The following is a 24,324-nucleotide window of genomic DNA, read 5'->3' as shown; positions in this document are numbered from 1 at the left end:
AAATCCAACACTCTTGCGTTTTCTCCCATCGCCTCCCCAAGAATTTTTATTAAATGCCTAAATTCCACATTACCAGAACACAGAGTATTTACGTTGTTTTGTTTTCCTGCGTCTCACACCAGTTTTGCTCTTGAGGGTCCTTGCTTTCCAGCACTTCTTCTCCCTGACTCTCCATCGGTCACTGGCCCCTGGCCCTCTGCCTCTCCGCTCTCACCATCTCGTCTCTGAGCACTTGAGTGCGCCCCAGCTTCATGGAGTCTACCGGATTGCTAAGAGTTATTTCTCAGCAACATGTTCACAGTTTTCATCTGTTCAATGTCAAACATTTTTTCTGTGAAATTTTTTACTGTTTGTTCTTTGGTTTTACAAAATTGTGTGATGTTGCCTTATTACTCATTATTGAAGATGCGTTTTATTCATCCAGCTTCTTGCAAAAGGCCTCTTCTGTGGAATGGACAGTCGTGTTCTTTTCTTTTAAATCTGAGCAGATGGTTTTGGATTCCCATTTGCCTTCACTACTTCCCATTGGTAAGAGGAAGCTGTGGGCTTTCCCATAAAAGCAAACGTCTCCTGTTCTTTCTCAAGAAATCAAGGAGACATTAAGAAGTGCACGTATGCATCTTTGTTCAGGCCCAGAAAGCTTCCATTCTAGCCACCACGTCCATTCCCTAGTCTGCAAACATGGGGCGCAGGGCTTGTCTGCAAACATGGGGCTCAGGGCTTGTCTGTAAACACGGGGCACAGGGCTTGTCTGCAAACATGGGGCTCAGGGCTTGTCTGCAAACACGGGGCGCAGGGCTTGTCTGCAAACATGGGGTGCAGGGTTTCTCTCATGTGTGTCCCTGGCTGGTGAGAAGTTCCCTCAGGCTCCTTCCAACCTTGGCAGAGTCCTTTCCCTCTGGCACTGCATCTCGGCTTCTCCCTGCACACGTCTGCTTATTTCCAACGCTGAGGCCCTGCTTCCTCCCATTTAGGGGCCTGGGTTTTAGCTGTTTTGCTCCAATTTAAGTTTGCCTTTTTTGTTTTCACTCTTCTTGGTATTTTTGGATTTCCAGGAAAGAAGGGAGAAATGCTGACATGCGAGAGGGTTCAAAGCAAAAACCAGGCCCTTTTATTTTACCTTGTAACCCTGGATGCATTACTAACTTGCTTCCAACTTTACCCCCCACCCCCACTTCCGCCCACCTAAGCCCAACACACCCGCCTCTGCCAGGCTACCGCCCACACAGCTGAGGGTCCCCGAGGGCCTGCCTCACCTGCCCTCCTGCCCTGCACCCCTCCCATCCACAGCCCAGGACGGTGGCCAGCAAGCAAGACACCCAATACGCGTCTACAGGTCAGTTCTCCATTTGCGCCCCAAGGCCTATCCACCTTTCAATCCACCTCAGATGCCACCTTCTCCATCAACTCTCCCCCAGCTGGAGGTGCCAGCACCCATGTATTTGACCGTGAAATCCGACAACTCATGTACAAGACCTTTCTTTCCCCTGGCGTGGGAATGCCTGGAGGCTGACACACCACTATCCAACTCTTCAGCCTGTTCCCAGCTCGGTACTCAGCACACAGAAGTGCTGCGGGGGGTGGGGGGGTGGGGGGGCGTGTTGGAGACGAGGGTGCCAGTGAATGTGTCACCGTTCCTATGTGTGAGGCCGAGTACAGCCCAGCTGGGGGACAGCGAGCAATAGGGTGCAGGGCGGTTTCTGGGGCAGCAGAGTAAATACACAGGAAACTGAGTCAACCCAGAAAGAGAAAAGATCTGGAATCTGTTTACCTACTAGTCACCCAATATAAGAAATGATGTAACCATATGAGCATTTAAAAGGAGGAAAACCCAGTCCAGTTTAGAAAAAGGTTGTTAGGAGATGAGCATGAGTAGTAAGGTTTTGGGGATGACCTGGGTGAGCTGGAAACAATAAGTCCTCGCCAGAACCCCCACTGCAGGCCCTGCTGGCTCCACACCCACAGGCGCCCAGGAAGCCCGGCCCGCCCCACACTCTCTCTGTACTCTCACAGTAACAGGCTTTGACGGGGTCAAACGGGCTGATTAGTGAGAAGGTGCTGTTACCAGGCTGGCTGGGAACCAGTACCTGGCACGAGGGGTGGGCATAAAACCTGTCTCTGATCATTCCCGCCCACGCTTAATCTGTCAGGTGGCGATAGCATTTCCACCTTTGAGGTCCGAGCATTAAGTGAGAAAATGTCAATCAAGGTACCTGCGGGTCCTTGCCCCTTAGCACCCCTGCCCCCCTTTGCCTCCCCTCCCCCTGCAGCACCCCAGCTCTTCCCCCCTCCCGCAGTCCTTTCCCCCCCCACAGTCCTCTCCCCCACAGCCCCCTCTTCCCTGATGCCCCTCCCCCACAGCTCCCTCCTCCCTGATGCCCCTCTCCCCCACAGCCCCCTCCTCCATGATGCCCCTCCCCCACAGCTCCCTCCTCCCTGATGCCCCTCCCCCCACAGCCCCCTCCTCCACAGCCCCCTCCTCCTTGATGCCCCTCCTGCCACAGCCCCTTCCCCCACAGCACCCACCCAACACACACGGAATCTCCCACACTGCCTCACGCACACACACCCAATACTTCTCACGTCACACTCACATCACACCCCCATACATACTTTCCCTCACACACACTTACATTCACACATCACACTCGCCCTCACTCGCACACCCACCCCTAACACATTCTCATTCACCCTTGCACACACTCTTCCATACATACTCTTTCTAACACACACTCACACACTCCTGCTCAGGGTGACTGAGCTGTCTCTCCCTCTCTGGCCCCTCAGCCCCCCAGTACTGTAGGGGGGTGGTCTGGGAGCCCTTGGGGGTACCCTTCTTGAGCCTCTCAGGACAGGCCCGGCTGGGAGACAGAGACTGGCGCCAGCCTGTGGAAGCTAAGCCACGTTGCTATTGGCTGGCCCAGGGAGTCCTGGGAACCAGAAAACTGGAAAGGCATGAATACTGTGCCCTGTAACCACCTGTTCCATAAGAGCATCGAGAAGATCGCACGCAGCTGGTTAAGAAAAGACACAAGGACTAACTGGATCAAGAGACCCCACAAATGACTTAGAACCATGAAGCCCTGTTCTAGAACCCACCCTGAAGCAAATTTACCTCCCAGCACAAAGGACTGCAAAGAAAACTATTTTCTGAGGGGCTGTTTGCAGCAGCGGCATGCTGGGCACGAGGCACGGCCCATGACAGGGACAGAACAGGGTCCTCGGCCTGCCAGTGCAGAGCCACTTCTCAACGTTACCCTGAACGTCTCCACGTTTCTTTGCCGAGAGAGGGCTTGCCCTGCACGTTTCCAAACAAATTTAGATTCCTTTCCTGAGCTGGTTCTCCTAATAAAGAGGCATAATTACCAGCAGTGCCTGCTCTACACGGATCAAGAGCCTGGGGAAGAGGGCTGCAGCTCCAAGCGGCCACCACTGCCCTGGGAGGGAGCTGCCAGGCGGGCAGAGCCCTGAGTTCCCAGGGTAGCAGGCTGCGCCGGCCCTGGGGCAGAGGCGGGTTTCCCTGGGGAAGGCAGACAAGCTGGGAGAGGCACTGGCTCAGCTCGGCTTGTCTTCCCAGCCCCTCAGGAGGCCCTGCCTCTCACTCTCAGGTGACACAGCTGCGACCACAGGAGGCACACACTCTTCCCAAGCTAATGAGGGCCTCACACGCACGGCTGCTTCCACGCTGCCTCCTGGAGCCAAACAATCTGGGTCGTCAGCAGGCCTGCGACTTCAGGGTGCTGGTCATCTCAGGCCTGCACAGAGGACGCGCGACGTCCAGCCGCGCAGGTGGGTGTGGGAAGGAACAGACCCCGTGCCGGGCCTGGCCAGCCTTGCTGTAGTGACCACAGAACAGTGCGTGGAACTCCGGCTATGATGGACAGAGACAGCAAAAGCAGTGGGGAACGCTGCCTTGTGGGTCTCTGCTGCTTTATCCATAGCCAGGATTTGGGGGCCCTGGGCTCCTGGAAACTTCCCACCCAGCTCCCCGGGGACTGTCTTTGGGAGGCAGGCAGCGCCTCATTGGGGCCTGGTGCCGGCATGTCAGAGAGCCTTAGAAAGGGCGGCAGGGCTCGGGGTTCTAGTAACAGACACCCAGAAGGCAGCCCCTGGTGTGGATGGAGTCCAAAAACTGCAGGGCGGCGCTGCCTTTCAGTATCTCCTACACCAGAGGTCAGACACGTCCAGAGCGCAGGGCCCAGAGCAAACGCTCCATGTGCGGGCCTCGCGGCCCGGCTGCCGTGTGTACAAGCGGCCAGGTTGCTGTGGCGAGGACATTTTCACAGTGCTTTGGGCAAAACTCCCTGGATGGCTGGGACCCAGGAATGGTAATAATTGGCCCTGGGACAAGCACTGCTCCAGGTCCGCTGGCACGTGATAACATGACACAAAGAGGTGCAACCATTTCCTGCAGCTTCTCTGCAGCCCTGCACACACTCAGGATGTTTATAGGTTACAAAGTGCGCAGCATGCAGCCAGCCAGGTGTCAGAATGAATATAACTGAATCCCACTTTTTCAACAGTTAAGTGGAGAAATGGAAGCAGAAAAAAGACCAAAATAAAATTTATAGAGATGGAAACGACAATGCCTGAAACCCATAAATGTATAAATCATCTTCCTGGAAGGTTAGATACTAACTAAAGAAAAAATCAGAGAACTTGAAGACACAGCAATAGAAACCAATTCAAAATGAAAACCAGAGGGAAAAAGAATTTTAAAAAAATGAAGAGAGCACAGTGAGTGCTGGGACAGGTGTAAGTATCATAAATGTGGTGAACTGGCGTCTCGGCAGGAGGACCCATGAAGATAAGGGATGAGAAAGGCAAGTCCACAGAGCTAAGAAATGCAAAACCCCAAGAGACACACATACAAAAAGCACACGAAGCACATTATAGTCAAAATGCTCGAAACCAGTGATGAAGAAGCCATGTCAAAAGCAACTAGAGAAGACAGACATGTCACAGAGGTACAATGAGACGGATGACAGAGATCTGTCACTGGAAACAACACAAGTGAGAAGTTAGGAGAACAACACCTTTCAAGTCCTGAAAGGGAAAAAGCCCTGTCAACTGAAAAGTGGGGAGTAATAATAATGATAATCTGTTAGTGAAACTGACCAGAGAAAAAAGAGAGAAGTGAAAGCTGGGAACATTCCTACTGACCTTTAAAGTAAGAAGGGTTATAAGATAATGCTATAAATAACTGTTTACCAAAAACTTAGATAACTTAGATGAAGTGGACAAATTCCTAGAAAAACACAAATTACCAAACCTGACTCAAGAAGAAATAGAAAATCTAAAACAGATCTGTAACAAGTAAGACTCAACCAATAACTGAAAACCTCCCAACAAAGAAATGTCTGGGACCAGATGACTTCACTGGTGAGTTCTACCAACATTTAGAGAATTAACACCAACACTTCCCAAATCCTCCCAAAAGATAAAGAAGAAGAAACGCTTCTGAACTCATTCTGCCAGGTGAGCATTACCCTGAACCCAAAACCAGATAAGACATCCCATGAAAGAAAACTAAGATCAATAACCATTATGAATATCAGTGTAAAAATCCTCAACAAGACACTCGCTAACTGTACCCAGCAGCACCTGAGAAGGATTATGCACCATGGCCAGGCGGCATTTACACCAGGAACACAAGGGGAATTCAACGTGTAACAATCAAACACACCACAGTAACAGAACAAAGGGAAAAGCTCCACATGGTCACCTCAATAGAGGCGGGAAAACACTTGGCAAAAATCCAATGCCCTTTCATGATAAAAATACTCAATAAACTAGAAATAGGAGTGAACTTTCGCAACATACTCAAGGGCACTTACTAGAACCCACAGCTAACATCATCCTCCACGGGAAAGACCGAGAGTTTTCCCCGAAGATCAGGAACACGACAAGGACGCCCGCTCTCACCACTGCTAGCAACACTGCACTGAAGTCCTAGCCAGAGCAGTCAGGCAAGAACAAAAAATAAAAGGCATCCAACTTGGAAAGGGAGCAGTAAGCTATCTCTACTTGCAAATGACATGATCACATATGTAGAAAATCCTCAATAGTAATAATTATTGTAATAAAAATAAACCACAACCTATTAAGAGTTGAATGAATTCAGCAAAGTTGCAGGATTAAGATCAACACACAAAAACCAGTGGCATGTCTATACACTAGTAATTAACAATTAAAAAGGAAATTAAGAAAACAATTCCATTTACAATAGCATCAAAGAGAATAGAATTGAAAACTACAAAACATCGTTAAAAGAACCTAAAGAGAACCCAAACAAAAGGGAAGACATTGTGTTCATCAGCTGAACGACTTACGTGAAGATGGCGACGCCCCCCAAAGTGACCTACCGAGTGAATGAAACCCGTCAAAATCCTCAGTCCACTTGGCAGACACAGAAAGAAAAGCTGCTCCTAAAATTCACGCAGAATTGCAAGATCCCAAATAGCCAAGATGATCTTGAAAAAGAAGAAGAAAGTGGGAGGATTCAATTGCCAATTTCGAAACTTACTGTGAAGCGACAGTTATCAGAACTGGGTAATGACAGAAGGATTGACACATCGATCAATGCACTAGAAGAAGTCCAGAAATAAACCCCTACATCTCTGGCCAACTGATTACTGATAAGGACGCCAAGAACAGTCTCTGCAACAAATGGCGGCGGGACAACCGGACACCCCCAAGCAAAAGAAGGAAGGGGACTCTTATCTCAGACCATCTTCAAAAATTAAGCCAAAATGAATCAAGATGGGGCAAAACCTAAATGTAGGAGCTAAAACTATGAAACTCTTGGGGAATAAAACAGGAGTAAATCTTCCTGATCTTGGGTTTGCCAACAGTTTCTCAGCTCTGATACCTAAAACCCAAATGACAAAAGAAAGGGATAAAATGGACTTCATTAAAGCTAAAACCTTCATGCACTAAAGGACATTATGAAGAGTGAAAAGACAACCTGCAAAATGGGAGAAAATGTTTGCAAATCATACGTCTGATAAGAATCTAGTGTCCAGAATACATAGAGAAGTCTTACAAAATTTACCTCTTACAAGGCACTCACAACTCAACAACAAAAAGACAAACCATCCAACTTAAAAATGGGTAAAGGACCTGAACAGACATTTCTCCAAAGAAGATATCAAATAGCCAACAGCATATGAAGAAAAGCTCAATTTCACTGGCCATCAGGGAAAAGCAAACCCAAACCACAATGAGATGCCACTTCACACCCATTAGGGTGGGTCTAATTAAAAAGAAAAGAAAATTACAGGTGTTATCGTTACCCTTTCTTGCCTGGTATTGGTAATATGGTCTTCTCTGCTTTTGTTCTGATTACTCTGGCTAGAGGTTCACCAATTTTGTTATCTCAAAGAACCAGAGTTTGGTCTCATTTACAGAACTCAGCTGTAAGTGAGACGGAGATGAAAAACTTCTTCCTTTCAGTTGGGGCAACAGGCATTTTCCTGAGAGGGAAGCAGGAAGCAGAGGAGCACGTGACAGACACGTGAGGAAGGCGCTCACTGAGGTCAGGGACAGCCGCCGAGCTCAGCAGACGCAGCGCCCTGTCGGCAGTGCCAGGTCTGTGGGGGCCAGCCTTTTGAAGGGCCATGTGTCAGTCTGGTGACAAGGTCCCTCCCTCTTCCACGAGGAGGCTGGGCCTGCCAGATTCACTCACAGCAACAGTGTTGTGAAATGCTCGTGCTAATAGAACAGAGGGCAGCTCGCTAGTACAGCAGAACCTTTAAATGGAGACCGTGTACTTCAGCCAACTTGAGAGGATACAGGTTCCATCCAGGGGCCTTCGCCAAGTCCACAAAGCACGCTCTCCCCTCCCCAACAGCAATTCTAACTCACGTGCCTGCTACTGAGCAGAGCACAGTGAGGACTCTCACACACCCAAGCCAGCTCATCCTGTTCACACAACACAGGTCCAACCTGCACCGAGTATCACACACAGTCACGGGGGGCTGAGGCCCCGGGCCTTCGTGAGTGCCTAGAGCCCCATGTGGGTGGGTTTCTGGCCTCCCAGAGAAGGGAGGATGCTGCTCAAAGGTCAGCCCTGCTCGATACAGGAACCATGAGCCTCTGTGAAGGTGTTGTGTGGCTGCTGCTTCCTGGGGAGCGGCCTCCTTCCGCCATCCTTTCCAGCCTGGAGGGGAGGGGGGCGGCAGCCACGATGGCTCCCCAGGAAGTTCGTACCGCTCACGGGGCCACCCGCCTTTACCTCAGAGAAGAAGCCTAGCTGATTTTTTATCTAGAAGGCCAGCGTATTATTTCTTGTCAGCACATTTGCCAAAAAAGCGAATGTGAACACAATCCCCAGCCTGCCCACCGAGGGACAGGATCCGGGCGAGTGCCTAGTACCATTATCACCAGGGCTGGAGAGGCTCCAGGGCAGCCCAACAGCCACAATGGGTACGTGGTGAGCAAATTGGGCCTCAGCTCCAAGGCAGCAGAGGGCAGGGAGGCCCCAAGAGGCAGACTTGTAGAAATCTAGTTTCAACTGAAAAACAGAAACACAGCCAGAAGCTGCACAGGTCTGAAAGCGGTATAGGCCACTCACCGCTCCTGGGCGTCTGGAAGGGCACGACCACCATCACGGTGGGCCGCTCCAGCTCCTCGAAGAGCTGGAAGCTATCCCCATCTGCCAGTGAAAGGAGCTGCTTCGGGGCCCCCACAGGTGGGCGGTATCTGCACTGTGCTTCCAACAGGAGCTAAAGGCTTACCCAGGTCAGCAAGGCTGCCTCCTCAGGGACCAGCCGTTAGCCTTGGGCTCGGGGAGTCAGAAGTTCTATGGAAACCCAATGCAAGTGGAAAACCCCTGCAGAAAATGCGTGCACAGAGCAGAAGTCTGCAATTCCAAGGGCTTGCTGGTCCCTATGTCTCACAATGCAGGAAGAGTGCGGACTCCTGCAGAAGCAGCAGTGACTGAATCTGAATGGTTTCACTGCAGAAACGGCCTTTCCCTGAGGCTTTTCACTGAGTCCCAGAGAAACATGGGTCCCATGTTTCCCAGTCATGGGGCACAGACGAGCAGGGAGATGCGGTGGTCGTGCAATTCTCCACCCCAGGGCAGCAGAGGTGCGCCCGGCTCGGGGCCTGGTCCTCTCCAGGGGGAAGCAGTGGTAGAGCAGACCCTGGTGACGGAGCCGAGGCTGCTCAGAGCCAGGGGGCACTGAGGCAGGTCGTCGGCCCCAACTCCACCTGGGCACATGCGCGAGGCAAACGCCCGGACAGGGGCGTTCACGGCGACCGAGGACCATGCTGTGGATTGAACAGGAAAGTAGCAGACTCCCTCCAGGCGCAGGTGAGCACTGGGAGCCGAGAGCTGAGCCACCGAGGGTCACTGCTGAGACACGAAAAGTTCGCATGATATGAAACGGTCAGTGCTCAGACCTGGCGGGGGCCAGGAGGGCGGGTGTACAGGATTCCTCCTGCCTGCGATTATGCCACAATCCCAAAGTTAAATTAACCCATTTCTATTTTGTGGCTGTTAAGACTCTCACTCTACATCGGTTTGGTTGTAAGGCCACTGGGGGCTTCACTGTCCAAGTCGGAGGTGCCCACTGCTCCTGTACCTTCCCTGGACCCCGTGGTTAACGTAGAGCTGGCAGCCAGAGGAAAAGCAGCGTGTGAGGGGCAAACAATAAAACACCCAGCAGTAAACCTCACAAGACGCGGGCAAGTCTAACTGAAGGAAAATGACACCCAACTGAAGGACGTGACAGGAGACCCATTCGTACAGATGCGGCCAGGAAGTCACTATGCTGAGGGCCACTTTTCCACGTTACTCTGCAAACTGCCAACTCCAGCGGGATTTCTGCACGAGACCTGACAAGCGAATTCCAAAGTTCACGTGGGACAGAAAATGAAGACAGCTAAGAAAATGCCGAGAGAACAAATAGAAAGGCCACGCCCATCGGGCATCACAGCCTCTGACAACTTAGACGGCCACCGCGGTCATCCAGGCAGACACACTTAAGTGTCCTCCTGCCTGGGGAGCTCTCTCTCCTCTGTGGAGGGAGACCATTCTGCAATCGAGGGCCAGAAATTACACCATTAGAAATGTATTTTCCAGACTAAGAAACCATCTTTTCAGCCTCCAGGGAACCCCTCCTCTCAGTCCCAGCGGTCGGTCACCTCCTCCCTAGAGCCTTTACCGACACACCGTGCCCTGAGGACCAATTCTCTGGTGTGGCAGATGTTCTTCCAGCCTGGTGCTTGGCCCCATGGCAAGATGGATCCTGGTGACACAAGTTGCAATCAGTCACAGAACCAGGAGGTTCTTTTGCTAATTTACTGGAAGACAGCTGGCCACACTGGGACACTGTGACGAGGCCAGATCTGCAGGCAGGCGGCACAGATGGGCAATGCTGCCAGCATCAAACAACGGACACTCACACGCCTCCCTGTGAGGGCTTGCTGGCCCTCACAATGGCAGAAGGGACAACAGGGCCCCCCGGGGTGTGCACGGCCCTCGCAGGGGGCTCAGCGGCAGGAGACCCTCAGAGCCAGCACAGGTGCTGCTGGTACTTTCGAATGAAAGCCTGAGCTGGGACAGGCCACGTGGAAGAAAGGCCCAGAGGACTGCATGCTCCCGGGCGAGACAAGCCCCTAGGGGACCCAGCCCGCCTCTGTGACGGGATAACGGGACCTGCCTCGATGGGCTGCTGTCAGACCGTAGACTCCGTCTGGTAAAGAACGTGTCATTCATTGGGCTTCTCCTGTGTGGCCACGTCACCCTGTCCGTTTAGAGCTGGGACACAGAAGGAAGGACGACAGGAATTGGTCTGCCAGGCCATTCTGGTCCACTTCGCCCTGCTTGCTCTGGCTACAGCCCTGCCCAGGGTGGCCCTTGGCAGCGCTCCCTTGGGAGGCCAGGAGGGGATGACAACGGAACCATTAAGAAAAAAGGGACTCAAGGAGGATGACAATTTAATTACACAGAGTTGTGAGAGTGTAATTCCTCTTAAATCAGAAAAAAATCTTCTATTCTCACTCCCTAAAGCATACAAAACATTGTAGGACTTTTTGTCGTTACAATAAAACACTGATTTCTGCAGCGCCGCCGCCATATCTAATTTGGGTGATGTATGTTAACTGCACAACGACGGTCCGGACCTCTTTCCTTGTGGTCTTAATTGCATTAAAGAAAAAGGCGTGAATCGTGCTTATGCTTACTAATTACCTTGGGTTTGCTAATTAATAATAAGTCAAACTCCTACGTCTTGACATCTGTAATTAACTAAAGATGTTTAACTTTTTCTTTCTTTTTCCTCTCCTTTCCTGAATGTCGAACTGACTTTGAAAACAACAGGTGGGGGAATGGAGGGCTGGGAGAGGTGGTACAGGTTCTCTGTGCCCAGCGACCAGACAGAGGCATGAGGATGAGTCGGCGGCCCCTTGGACTCAGAGGCCACCTGAGCCCCACTTTCCTAGGAGCAGAGACACCCTTGGGGCACCCATCGGAAGGCTGTCACCGGGATGGATGGCAGGCCACACAGCCAAGCCGGGGTTGACCACCACTTCCTTCCAATCTTACTCCAACTCAGGGGTTACCAGCTGAGCAGGACTTCCCCACCCAAATCGAACGTGGTTCACTGGGACCCCAGTCCCTGGGGAGTTAAACACAGCTTTCTCGGGCTCCAGACCCCCACCCCCTGCACCAACTGGCTTGGCCTTTATCTCCTCGGGAGGCCTCAGGAGACACCCCAGACGAGGGAGGATTTGGGAGGAGAACAGACGCTTGTGTGCACCAGAGCCGCAGGCATCTACAAACGTGGCCAATAATCATCTCCGAGAAGAGCCAGACCCTGTGCTGCCGCCCAGCCCTGCGGCCTCAGCGTCACCGGGACAAAGCCCATTTCATACAAAGGTCTTGGGGCAGGTTAGGGCGCCAGGTACGTACGTTCTCTCTCTTCTCTCTCTCTCTCTCTCCAGGGCTTCCCCAAAGTCAGTGAGAAACAGGTCCCCTATTTAGGAGCCCGACTGGCCAGTGGATGAGGGGAAACCAGGCAGGCAAGACGCCAGGATGGTCCTCGGGTCCCTGACGACCTCCCCGTTTACAGAGCCCCCCGCCACCCACGCAGGCACAGCTGTCAGTCCCTGCGGGGCCCCAGCCCTTCTGACCCCCTGGGTGAGGGTGGAGGCCATCACTGAGTCTGGCCTCCCAGTGAATGGCAGGTACCCCCTTCTCCTTCAGACCAATCAGCAGAATGCTACCTGCACAGTCAGACCCACCCACAGGCACGTCCTACAGCCTGAAGACGAGCATGGCTGACACACAGGTGACCCCCCCCCAACCCCCAGCATTCTGCTGTGATCCTGTCTTATAGCCTGTTTTCTTCCTCCGCTTAGCAAAGCATCTTAGCACCCCGCTCTCCTCTGTCACACGCACCTGGCTAACAGGGGACTTGAGCCCAATGGCAGTGACCAGCCCGGCCTTCAGCGCACAGGGAAGGACAAGCACGCTGCCCTCCCCCTCCAGCGCCCCAGCTGCCTGGGCCACCTCACACCCATACCTTCCTCCTACTTGGCCCGAGGGACCCTGTTTTCAGCCCTCTCTGTCCCTCCAAACGGCCCGGTCCCTACAGCACCATCTCTTCCTGCTCTACTGTACTATTCCCAGGGGTACACATCACTCATCTGTCCCCCAACACCTCATGCAGACTCGCTTCACGTGTGCAAAGACCTCAGGGGCCCTTTGCGCTTTCCTGCCACCCCAGGACCGTGGATGAAATGCTGTCACCAGGTCCACAGGACTCTCTGCTCCTCTCACAGCTCCTGTTACAGGGGCGACACGGCGGTATCTGTGGGCGGCACTGCCCTCTCCTGTAGTCCCTGACATCTGGCCGCCACCCCCACCCCGTCCAGGCCAATGTATTGGTGCGGCCACCTGTGCTCCCGCTGCAGGCTCTGCCTCTCGGTACCCGCCTCCCCTCCTGAGGACGGGCGGCCACCTGTGCTCCCCGGCCTTCACTCTGGAGCTCCAGACCCCAGCACCCAACCCCCAACAGCGCCTCAGACCCCCTTCCCCTCTACACTCGCACTCCCCAATCTTCCTATCCCCAACACCCTGAGTCCTCACCCTGTGCTCTCTACCCACTCTGCGTCCGCCTTCAGTCTGACCATCTGTCACCATGACGATCCACTCACCTCCCACCCGCCAGGGGCTCTGAGCACAGCCAAGCGTGTGCTCCTAGGGGTGCTGGCGCCTGGGCTTCATCTCTGGTGCCATCTCCACCCCCCAGCCCCGTGTGCCAACTTCTGGTCCAGCCGGCCTCGTCCTCCAGAACGTGGTGGTGGACAGCAAGGCTGTGGGGGCGGCCAACACGGGTAAAGCAAATGCACGGACACGTCATTTCAACTTGGAGGGCATGCCTGCTTGCACGCGAAGGCCAGACGACCTGCTCAACGTCAGGGGATTGACAAGTGCTGACACCGAAGCAGGAACTCGGACCCGTGTCGCAGATACCGGAGCATATCCCAACGCCAACGACAGCGCTGTCCTGGGACCCCCAAAGCGGCTGGCGTGGGGTCTGGGGCAGCACACACAAGCATTCCCTAGGGAATTCCTGTTCTCAGAGACCAGACCCAGGACGGGAGCAGTGTGGGGTGGGTCCCAGTCTGCACACGACACACGGACTTCAGAAGCAAACCATCTGCCCCCACAGGGTGGTGAGGGAGCCTCTTGACACAGGAGAGAGTGCCCAGGCTAGGAGCACCTGCCCGCACCCGCCCAGGCCTACCCTCACCTGCCTGCGCCTGTTCTCACCTGCCCACATGTGCCCACACCTGCCCACACCTGCCCACATGTGCCCTCACCTGCCCTCACCTGCCCACATGTGCCCATACCTGCCCACACCTGCCCACATGTGCCCTCACCTGCCCACACCTGCCCTCACTTGCCCACATGTGCCCACACCTGCCCTCACCTGCCCACACCTGCCCTCACCTGCCCACATGTGCCCACACCTGCCCTCACCTGCCCACATGTGCCCACACCTGCCCTCACCTGCCCACATGTGCCCACACCTGCCCTCACCTGCCCACATGTGCCCTCACCTGCCCACACCTGCCCTCACCTGCCCACATGTGCCCACACCTGCCCTCACCTGCCCACATGTGCCCACACCTGCCCTCACCTGCCCACACCTGCCCTCACTTGCCCACATGTGCCCTCACCTGCCCTCACCTGCCCACACCTGCCCTCACTTGCCCACATGTGCCCATACCTGCCCTCACTTGCCCACATATGCCCTCACCTGCCCTCAACTGCCCACATGTGCCCTCACCTGCCCTCACCTGCCCACATGTGCCCTCACCTGCCCTCACCTGCCCACACCTGCCCTCAATTGCCCACATGTGCCCATACCTGCCCTCACCTGCCCACATGTGCCCTCACCTGCCCTCACTTGCCCACATGTGCCCTCACTTGCCCTCACCTGCCCACATGTGCCCACGCCTGCCCACATGTGCCCTCACCTGCCCACATATGCCCACACCTGCCCTCACTTGCCCACATGTGCCCTCACCTGCCCTCACCTGCCCACACCTGCCCTCACTTGCCCTCACCTGCCCACATGTGCCCACGCCTGCCCACATGTGCCCTCACCTGCCCACATGTGCCCACACCTGCCCTCACTTGCCCACATGTGCCCTCACCTGCCCGTGCCCCACTGACGCCGTCCCAGGAGAAAGCACAGCAAGACAGGCCCACATGGAAGCTGAAGCAAACCTGCCCCTCAGCACATCCACACAGCTGGAGGTCCCTCAGCCTGGACACTGTGCAGGTGACATCTCATGACAGCACAGGCTCATGGGGGCGGGTCCTGACCTTGGGCAGTGAGCATGCCATTGTCCCCACCTTGCAGCAAACAGCAATCTGTCCCTGGGGAGCCAGAACGCAGGTTCCAAATCCCACAGCCTAATTCCACCCATGTTTCTGATGACAAGAAGGGCCATGGCTGTCAGGGACCCACACACTGCGCCACAGCCTAAGTCACGGTGGGTTCAAGAACTTCTGCCCGGGGCCCAGGAACGAAGACGCCCCCAACCTGGCTTCCCTTTGGCCCCAGAGACCAGCAGCAGGGCATGCGTTTCAGGGACTTACCATGTCCGCTCTCTGCTTCTGGCTTCCCAGCTCCTCCAGGGCCTCTGACAGCTGAGCCTTTAAGGCAAGACAGAAAGCGGAGTCAGTGGGCTGTTCCTCCCCCATGTCTGCCGCTTTCAGGGAGAGCGGGGTAGGGGAGGGCTGGAAACAGGAGCTGGAACCTGGGGGAGCCCGAAATTCCCAGTTTGGAGAAGAGAACTGAGGGGCAGCTGGGAAACATGACACCCACAAAGTATATCCCCTAACTCGCGGCTGGAAAGCGACTGTGGAGATAGACAGGGGCTGGGGGGTTGGCACCCTGGATGGGGAGCAGCAAAGCACCCCCCTCCTCTTGTTCTGGAGGAAGTGATGAAGTCCCGACTTCCCGACCACAGTCCACCAAACAGGACTCCAGGATCCAGGCAGACACCTTCCCCCACCCCCCAGCCTGTGGACAGACAAGGGAAGGTCCCGCCCGCTCGGCCACTATGGTGAACGCCTTGGGGGAACGCAGCCTCTGTGCAGAGGTACCCGCACACTTGGTCCCCAGGCAGCGACCCACGTGGCCTGGTGCCAAGACGACAAAGCCCCGACTCCAGGAGGGCACCAGACACAGCCCATCAGCCTGGGAACCCTGTCCCTTCCCCGAGCGGCAGGATGGTGGGCACACAGATGGGACGCTCATGGCCACTTCTCTCGGGGCCCCTCTGTGAGGTCACAGCGTCCAGCCTGAAGGTGGAAAGGAGGGGAGACCTGCTTCTCTGCCACAACTACAGGCCGTCCAACCCCGACCACGGAGCGTGTTTGTCCCCTGCGTGAAACCCGCTGTACCAGGGAGGCCAGCGTGCTCACTGAAAGCGAGCCCACGTGAGCTGACGTTCCCGAAGTCATGGACAGGGAAATACGGGCAGGCCGGGAGGAGGACACAGTCGTAACTGCAACAAAGGAGGCTTCTGAAATAACACCTAAAACACCAAATGACACCCCCAATCCCAAGCCTCCCCTTAGGGCTGCTCCACGGACCTGAGTACCACACGGGTCCTTGGTCACCTGCCTCAGCCTCCCCTCAGCTCAGGAAACGGGCAGCTGGGTGCCTGGTGGGCACGGCACCTCTCCAGGCACTGCAGAGGCCGTCCTCGTGGGCAGCGGGTAATGTTTGGAGAAAGGCCGGGAAAGCAGGCAAAGGGGACACCCACCCTGGACCTGAGGGGGCCACCGCGGAATGTCTGTAAATTCACTACCATCCGAGAGCTGGCGGTGCACAAACATTTACACACAGATGATGAGACCGACGCCACAGGGCCAGGCAGCCAGCCGGGAGCCCACTCTGGCTGATTGGCAGGCGCACAAGTCCTCTGAGACGGAGCAGCCGGGGCAGCGAGAGGGCAGAGCGCACAGCTCTGTGCTAGAGGTGACCTTCGAGGGGCGGGCCCTCCGGGACCCACACAGCGAGGGAGGTCAGTGCCCCAATGAAGGCCCCACACTGCGGCCATGTCGCCTTTTATGCAGCAGATGGGTTTTCTTATAAAGGAAGAAACCGAGGCCCAGGTGTGTGGGTTGTCGTCACACCCCCCCAGCGGCAGTGCCCAGGACGTGGTGCTCCAGGCCTGGTGACCCCTCACCACACTCTGAGAGCACCCAGAGTGTACACCTGTGCTGCCTGGAGGTTCCCCACAGAAGACGCCTCGCTCCCTCCTCAGGCCAGGGCGGAGGGGAAGCAGGAAGAAATCCACAGCTTTCTCCAAGGTTCGTGCCAGGAGAACCAGGAGAACCAGGAGAAAAAAATAAATGATGTGACAGAAAAAAAGGGTAAGAGATACAGACAGACGTTCCCCAGAAAAGGATACACAGAGGTGGAAATGTTATCAACATTATCAGTGACTGGGAAAACGCAAATCGAGCCCACCAGGAGAAGCTCCTTGCATCCATTTGATTAGCAGAAATGAACAAAATTCCGGCAATAATAAGAGTTGTGAAGGACGCAAATCAGCTGCATCTTTTCTACACTGATGGTGGGAAGAAAAACTAGTCCACCCTTTGGAAGAGAACTTGGATTTCCCTGAAGTTGAACGCTTGTGTCCCCTGACTCAGTAACTGCACCCGCAGGCCTGTATGCACAGGCTCGCACACACTGCTCCAGCTTCAGCGTGACGGCACAAACCTGACACCACCCGGGCTGTCAGCAGGGCAGGGCCCAGCGCGGAGCAGGTGACCCCAGACTGGCGGCGGGCTCCAGGCGCCTGGGCCAGGGCGCCACACAGATGACTGTGCAACACTTTGCCATGGATTCTGCCAGGACACAGCTGAGCAATGGGGCGCAGAGACAGGCTGATGTGCAGCTGGCCAGCCAACTGACAGCAGACTTTGGTGAACAGGCAGGTGCCAACCCAAGATGCCTCATCCTGTTCTGTCCACCATTCCCAGCCATCGATGGGGAAGGAACGCAGAGGGTGCTTTGCAGATCCCACCTGACGCAGGGCTTGGAAGGATCGCTAACGTGGAGGCCACTCAGATGCAGAGACCTCGAGAGTCAGGACATCGGGAGAAGCCGGGCTCGGAGCAGAGTCAACACTGCTCTTGGAATGGAGCGTAACTGGCATTACCCTGAAGCCCTGCCTTGGAGCAGCTCTTAGGAGAAACACAGCCCAGGGAGTGGGGCCAGGCAAGGTCTGACCCGGTGGCCAGAGAAGCAGCGGCTCGGCTCACGTGGCCAGGCCAGGGCGGAAGTTGTGCTGGGTCCCAGGTCCCCGGCACAAGGCCGACACTGACCAACTGCAGTGTCCTAACGAGGTCATGGCAGCGGGGGACACCACACCAAGTCGCTTAGCCACAAAGAAAGAAGCTTCTAGAGAGTGAGGAGCTATCTTATCAAAATACTGAAGTACAAAGAAGTCCCATCTACAGGTAATGAGGGACCGCTGGGGGCTGAGAACGCTGCCTCTGTTCACTGTGCGATAATTCATCCAGCCTGTACCCTCGCGAAGCATGCATCTGTGTGGATGTTACACTTCAATGGAAAGGCAGATCTGAAATGTATGCACTCTTGCACTCTGGAGGACAAATTAGGGAGAAAGAGGGACAGTTCTGCTACCTAAAAGGAATGGGAAGCTTGTCATCACTGAACACCATCAGACAACCTGTCACACTGTCCCCAAGGACAGCCAAGTGGGATGCCACATGTCAGCCTTCCGTGTCTGAGATCCTAAGAGTGCAGAGGGCTCTAGGCGGGGGAAAGGACATGGTGGGGGACAACAGCCGAATGGCCCCATGGCTGAGAGGACCAGAGAAAGGATCAGGCAGTGGGGTTAACAGACGTCCCTCAGGGCAAATCCTCAGTCTGGGAGGACTGTCCTGGGAAGGACAGAGAGGGGGCTCCTGCCAAGAGGGACACAGGACACCTGCTGCCACTCAAGGAGACAGACGCATGCCACTGTGGCTCGGCCACACAAGCGGCCATAATGCAAGGCTCCAAGAGCAGGGAATTCTGTTTTTTAAGCGAGGGTGGGGATGGACAGAGCAAGACATGGGGGAACCAAATGCCTGGCCTGACCTCTGCCCCATGGCACGCAGCAGTGTGCCCACACACGGCATCCTGAAAGCCTGTATTCTTCCCTCCCTGTCATTCCAGAAAAATGTGCCAGGGATAGAAAAACAGAAGAAACAGCAACACACATGTCCACATCTGCTGCCAGGAGAGGGGAGACAGGGAAGGGACAGTGACCACAAGGCAGGGTTGCCCTCCAAACTGCTACTGTGTCTGCTCGACACCCCGACAAGTCTCTGGGCTCCACGGGATCCTGACAGGGCCCCGTCCCCATCAGGTCCCACACTGACCCCTCTGGAAAGTCCTGCCAGGCTGTGTCAGCCCCAGGCACCTCTTCCCTTACACGCCAGGTGCCGACCAGGGACTGCTGTGGGGTGGTCCCTCCCAGCACGCATGGGCAGAGCGCCCCAGGGTGGGGGGGGCAGCAGGGCACACCCTGCAGAGGCACACACGTGCCCTCTCACGCAGGCTCGACCCTGCACAGAGCACTGAGGGCACTGAGGCGGTGCTCCATCCAGGTGGCCCTGCATGACCCCTCGCCGAGGAGAGGAGAACAAGGAAGTCAGTGGTCGCCACGCCGGCACCCTGCACACCAAGATGACGAGGACCCTGCATGGGGTCCTCAGTGTTCTGTGCAGGGTCGAGCCTGTATGAGAGGGCACGTGTGTGCCTCTGCAGGGTGTGCCCTGCTGCCCCCCCCACCCTCGGGCGCTCTGCCCATGCGTGCTAGGAGGGACCACCCCACAGCAGTCCCTAGTCGGCACCTGGCGTGTAAGGGAATGGGTGGTCCTTAAAAGGGGCTCAGACTGAGCAGGAGGCCAGGGGGACCCTGGGTGGTGCCTTTGAAGGGCTGTCACGAACCCTCAATTACCCCCCACCCCTGTGGGAGAGGGTGCGGTCTGGCTGAGAGGACGAGCGCGTGGAGCAGACGCAAGAGGAGGAAGCCGCCCCGTCTCAGGGCCTCAGATGCAGGGCCCGGGCGTTCCAGCGGGGGCCACACACATGGCCGCCTGCGGGAGGTGGGCGTGCTGTGGGGCGGGGACATCACATTCTGCCCAAGTGAGTGACCGCAGAGTCGTGTCAGGCGGCCCACACAACCAACTCCTCCTGGTCGGGAGCACTGGTGTCCCAGCCGGGCCCGGGACCTCACACACTCAGACACAGCACCAGGCACACGCGCGTGACAGGTGGAGGCTGTGCCGAGACGGCCGTTTTTATCCTGAAGCAAGAAGCTGCTCTGGGAACCCCAGCATAGCGGAGAGGCTGTCCCCGCAGGTGGGCCCAGGCCGGGGAGGAGCACCGAGCACTCTCCCCACATAGCTTACAGTGGGGAGGCTGGAGCCCCGGGAAAGCCAGGACCCCTCACAGTCACAGGTCACATGGAGAGAACAAGATGGAAGCCTCAGGCCTCCTGCCTTTCTTCACATGTGACCAAGTGTAACGACAAGGACTACACAACACCAGCCAGTCGTCAATGGGTCTTTCCAGGTGGCAGCACGCAGACCCACTAATGGCTTCTGTCCAGCAGTGACCCCAAGGGCCAGGAAGGATGCTCTCCACGTGGACGGCAGACACAAGATGAGCGGCAGGCACTCAGCCTGGAACCTGGGGCTGACAGGGACCCAGGCTCCAGCGCAGACTGTCAGGACGGAGGCTGCCATCCTGTGGGGACCACGGCTGCAATGGGAGCAGCTGGTTCTTCTCCCAGACCTCGAGCGTGCTGGGCCTCGCGGATGCTGAGAGGGCCAGCTGGGCACGCTGCCGTGTAGACTTGGACACTGTGCGGGGTTCAGGCCACCCATCTAACAGACGAAGTATGGGCTGGGGGCCACAGCTGCAGCATCGTCTGGGAACTTGTTACCAGGTCAGTGTTTCAGACCAGTCAGGACCTGCTGGGGAGGAGCCCAGCAGACGTGTGCTTTCAGAAGTCCTGAAACGCACGTGGCTGTGCACCAGGCCTGAGAACCACTGCTGGAGGGCTTTAATTGGAAGCCAGACAGCCAAAGACCAGTCCACAGTCCAGCAGTCTCACCCGAAACGAAGGACGTGTTTGGGGACGTCAGCAAAGTAGCCGAGTAAGGGTTTTCAGCTGTCGTCCCCCCATAGAACATCGATTCGGACAACCACCCATGGACAAGGATAGGAAAAATCAATGGAACTAAAAGCAGGTTTTTTTGAAAAGATAAACAAAATTGACAAACCTTTAGCAAGACTAAGGATAAGAGAGAAGACTCAAATAAAATCAGAAATGAAAGAGGATACATTAGAAATACAAATACTCACAAGAGACTACCATGAACAACTATACACCAACAAACTGAATAACATAAAAGAAAAGAATAAACTCCTAGAAACATACAACCTATTAAGAATGAATCAGGAAGAAATAGGAAATCTGAACAGACCAATAGCAGGTAAGAGACTGAATCAGTAATAAAAAAAAATCTCCCAACAAAGAAAGGTCCAGCACCAGACGGCTTCAGGGGTAAATTTTACCAAATATTTAAAGAAGAAGTAATACCAATTCTTCTCAAATTCTTCCAAAATTGAAGAGAGTACTTGCAAACTCATTTTACGAGGCCAGCATAAACCTGATACCAAAGCCAGACAAGGACACCATGAAGAAAAGGAAATTACAGGCCAACATCCCTGATGAACACAGATGCAAAAATTCTCAACAAAATATTAGCAAGCCAAATTCAACAATACATTAAAGGAATCATACACCATGACCAAGTGGGATTTATTCTAGGGATGGTTCAACATCTGCAAATCAATGAATGTGATATACCACATTCATAGAATGAAGGATAAAAATCCTATAATTATCTCAATAGATGTAGAGAAAACATTCCACAAAACTCAACATTCTTTCATGATAAAAATTAATTGGTACCAAAGGGATGTACTTCAATGTAACAAAGGCCGTATCTGACAAGCCCACCGCTAACATCATACGCAATGGTGAACAACTGAAAGGTTTTCTTCTAAGATCAGGAACAAGACAAGGACGCCTGCTTCCACCACGTCTAGGTGACGTATTACTGGAAGTCCTCGCCAGAGCAATCAAGTAAGAAAAAGAAATAAAAGGCGTCCAAATAGGAAAAGAAAGCGTAAATTATTTGTTTGCAGATGACATGATCTTATACATAGAAAACAAGACTCCACTAGAAAACTACTAGAACTAATAAATTGCAGGATATAAAAATCAACCTACAAAAATAAGTTGCATTTTTATACACTAACAGTGAACTGTCTGGAAAACAAACCAATCCCATCTACAACAGCATCAAAAACAATAAAATACTTAGGAATACATTTAACCAAGGAAGTAAAAATACCCATATACTAAAAATTATAAGACGGTGATAATAGAAACTGCAGAATACACAAATAAATGGACAGACATCCCATGTTCATGAATTGGAAAAAGTAATATTGTTAAAATGTCCATATCACCCAAAGCAAACTACAGATTCAATGTAATCCTTATCAAAATTCCAATGGCATTTTTGACAAAAATAGAAAAAACAATCCTAAAATTCGTCCAGAACCACAAAATCCCCCAAATAGCTAAAGCAACCTTGAGCGAGAAGAACACAGCTGGAGGCACCATACTAGCTAATGTCAAACTCTATGACAGGCTGTAGTCTTCAGAACAGCCTGGCCCTGACATGGAAACAGACACCTGTATCCATGGAACAGAGTGCAGAGCCCAGAAATAAGCCCTCACACAGACAGTCCACTACTGCTTGTGCCAAGGGTACACACTGGGGAAAGGACAATCTCTTCAATAAACGGTGCTGGGAAAACTAGACAGCCACAAAAGAGTGAGACTGGACCCCTATCTTTTACCATACACAAAAATCAACTCAAAACAAAGACTGAACCATAAAACTCTCAGAAGCAAACAGGGGAAAAGCCCTTCGACACGTGTCTTGGTGATGATCTTTTAGATCTGACACCAAAAGCAGAGGCAACACAAGCAAAACTAAACAAGTGGGACGACATCAAACTACAAAGCTTCTGCACAGCAAAGGAACCATCAACAGAATGAAAGGCGATGGGAGAAAATACTTGCAAATTATATATCAAAAAGGGGACAAATTATAAATCAAAAGGAACTCTTACAATTCAATAGCAAAAGAATCAACGCCCAATTAATATATGGGCGAAGGATCTGAGGAGAACTTTTCCCAGAGAAGAACACGAATGGCCCACAGATACATGAGGAGGTGCTCACAGCACTCCTCACCCGGGAAATGCAAACCACACCACCGCAAGCTACCACCGCACACCTGTCAGGAGGGCTACTGTCACCAGGACATCAGGGAGTGTGGGTGAGGACACGCTGCACACTGCTGTGGGAACGTAAACAGGTTCAGGCACGATGGGAAACAGTAGGGAGGCTCCTAGAAAATTAACAATAGAGCTATGACCCACACAAACCAGCAATCCCACTTCTGGGAATATGTCCAAAAAAAATAAAATCATGGTCTCGAAGAGATATCTGCAGCCTACGTCACTGAAGCATTATTCACACTGCTGAGACACGGAAAAAACCTGCGTGCCTGTCAATGGATGGATGGAAAAAGAAGGTGATACATATATAATGGAATATTACTGAGCCATAAAAAGGAGATCCTGTCATCTGTGACAATATGAATGAATGCGGAGAACATTATTCTAAGAGAAATAAGCCAGAGAAAGAAAAACACAGCATGATATCACTTATATATAAAAATCTGGACTGATCGCGGCGGCGGCCATGGCTGCTGCGTCGGGCTCAGTCCGCCTGCAGCGGTGCATGGTGTCGCCGACTGGGAGGCACAGCGCCTCTCTGATTTTCCTGCACGGCTCAGGTGATTCTGGAAAAGGATTGAGAAGGTGGATCAAGGAGGTTTTAAATCAAGATTTAGCATTCCAACACATAAAAGTTATTTACCCAACAGCTCCCGCCAGGCCATATACTCCTTTGAAAGGTGGAGTCTCCAATGTATGGTTTGACAGATTTAAAATATCTAATGACTGCCCAGAACACCTTGAATCAATTGATGAGATGTGTCAAGTGCTGACAGATCTGCTTGATGATGAAGTGAAAACTGGCATCAAGAAGAATAGGATATTAGTAGGAGGATTTTCAATGGGAGGGTGCATGGCTATGCACTTAGCATATAGAAATCATCAAGATGTGGCAGGAGTTTTCGCTCTTTCTAGTTTCCTAAATAAAACATCTGCTGTTTACCAGGCTCTTCAGAAAAGTGATGGTGTACACCCTGAATTATTTCAGTGCCATGGTACTGCAGATGAGTTAGTTCTTCATTCTTGGGGTGAAGAGACAAACTCCATGTTAAAATCTCTAGGAGTGAGCACAAAGTTTCACAGTTTGCCAGGTGTTTACCATGAACTAAGCAAAGGTGAACTAGAAAAACTGAAGTCATGGATTCTTACAAAACTACCAGGAGAAGCAGAAAGGCAAATTGAGTGAATCAAGATTGATATGTTAATATGCATGTAATGTCTTTGTGAAAAATAAAGTCTACTGCCAAATTAAAAAAAAAAAAAAAAAAATCTGAAAAAGCTGAACTCAATAGAAATGGAGGGTACAATGGTAGTTGCCAGGGGCGGGGGTTGGGGGTGGCGGTGGGAGAGGGAGAAATTGGAAGATGGCAGTCAA

General features: G+C 53.3%; 2 protein-coding genes across 4 annotated transcripts in view; one reads left to right on the top strand and one right to left on the bottom strand.

Annotated features, from left to right (window-relative positions):
• Positions 1-24,324, bottom strand: part of MAD1L1 (mitotic arrest deficient 1 like 1) — a 281,851-nt gene that overhangs the window by 97,067 nt on the left and 160,460 nt on the right. For all 3 annotated transcript variants that reach the window (XM_081036038.1, XM_081036037.1, XM_081036036.1), the window contains exon 12: positions 15,125-15,181. In XM_081036038.1, the coding sequence (XP_080892164.1) occupies positions 15,125-15,181 (57 nt within the window). The remainder of the gene's footprint in view (positions 1-15,124; positions 15,182-24,324) is intronic.
• On the top strand, positions 23,412-24,187 carry LOC308491886 (lysophospholipase-like protein 1). Its single transcript, XM_081036052.1, has one exon. The coding sequence runs from the start codon at positions 23,416-23,418 to the stop codon at positions 24,133-24,135; it is 720 nt and encodes a 239-aa protein (XP_080892178.1). The 5' UTR covers positions 23,412-23,415; the 3' UTR covers positions 24,136-24,187.

Source organism: Rhinolophus hipposideros (genome assembly GCF_964194185.1).
Source record: "Rhinolophus hipposideros genome assembly, chromosome: 23".
NCBI classification, from domain to species: Eukaryota; Metazoa; Chordata; class Mammalia; order Chiroptera; family Rhinolophidae; genus Rhinolophus; species Rhinolophus hipposideros.
The sequence above is the reverse complement of the archived record's forward strand: the minus strand, read 5'-3'. Positions and strand labels throughout refer to the sequence as shown.

Bases quoted from the DNA above. Each gene is read 5' to 3' on its own strand.
- LOC308491886 (XM_081036052.1), top strand. From the start codon at position 23,416: ATGGCTGCTGCGTCGGGCTCAGTCCGCCTGCAGCGGTGCATGGTGTCG.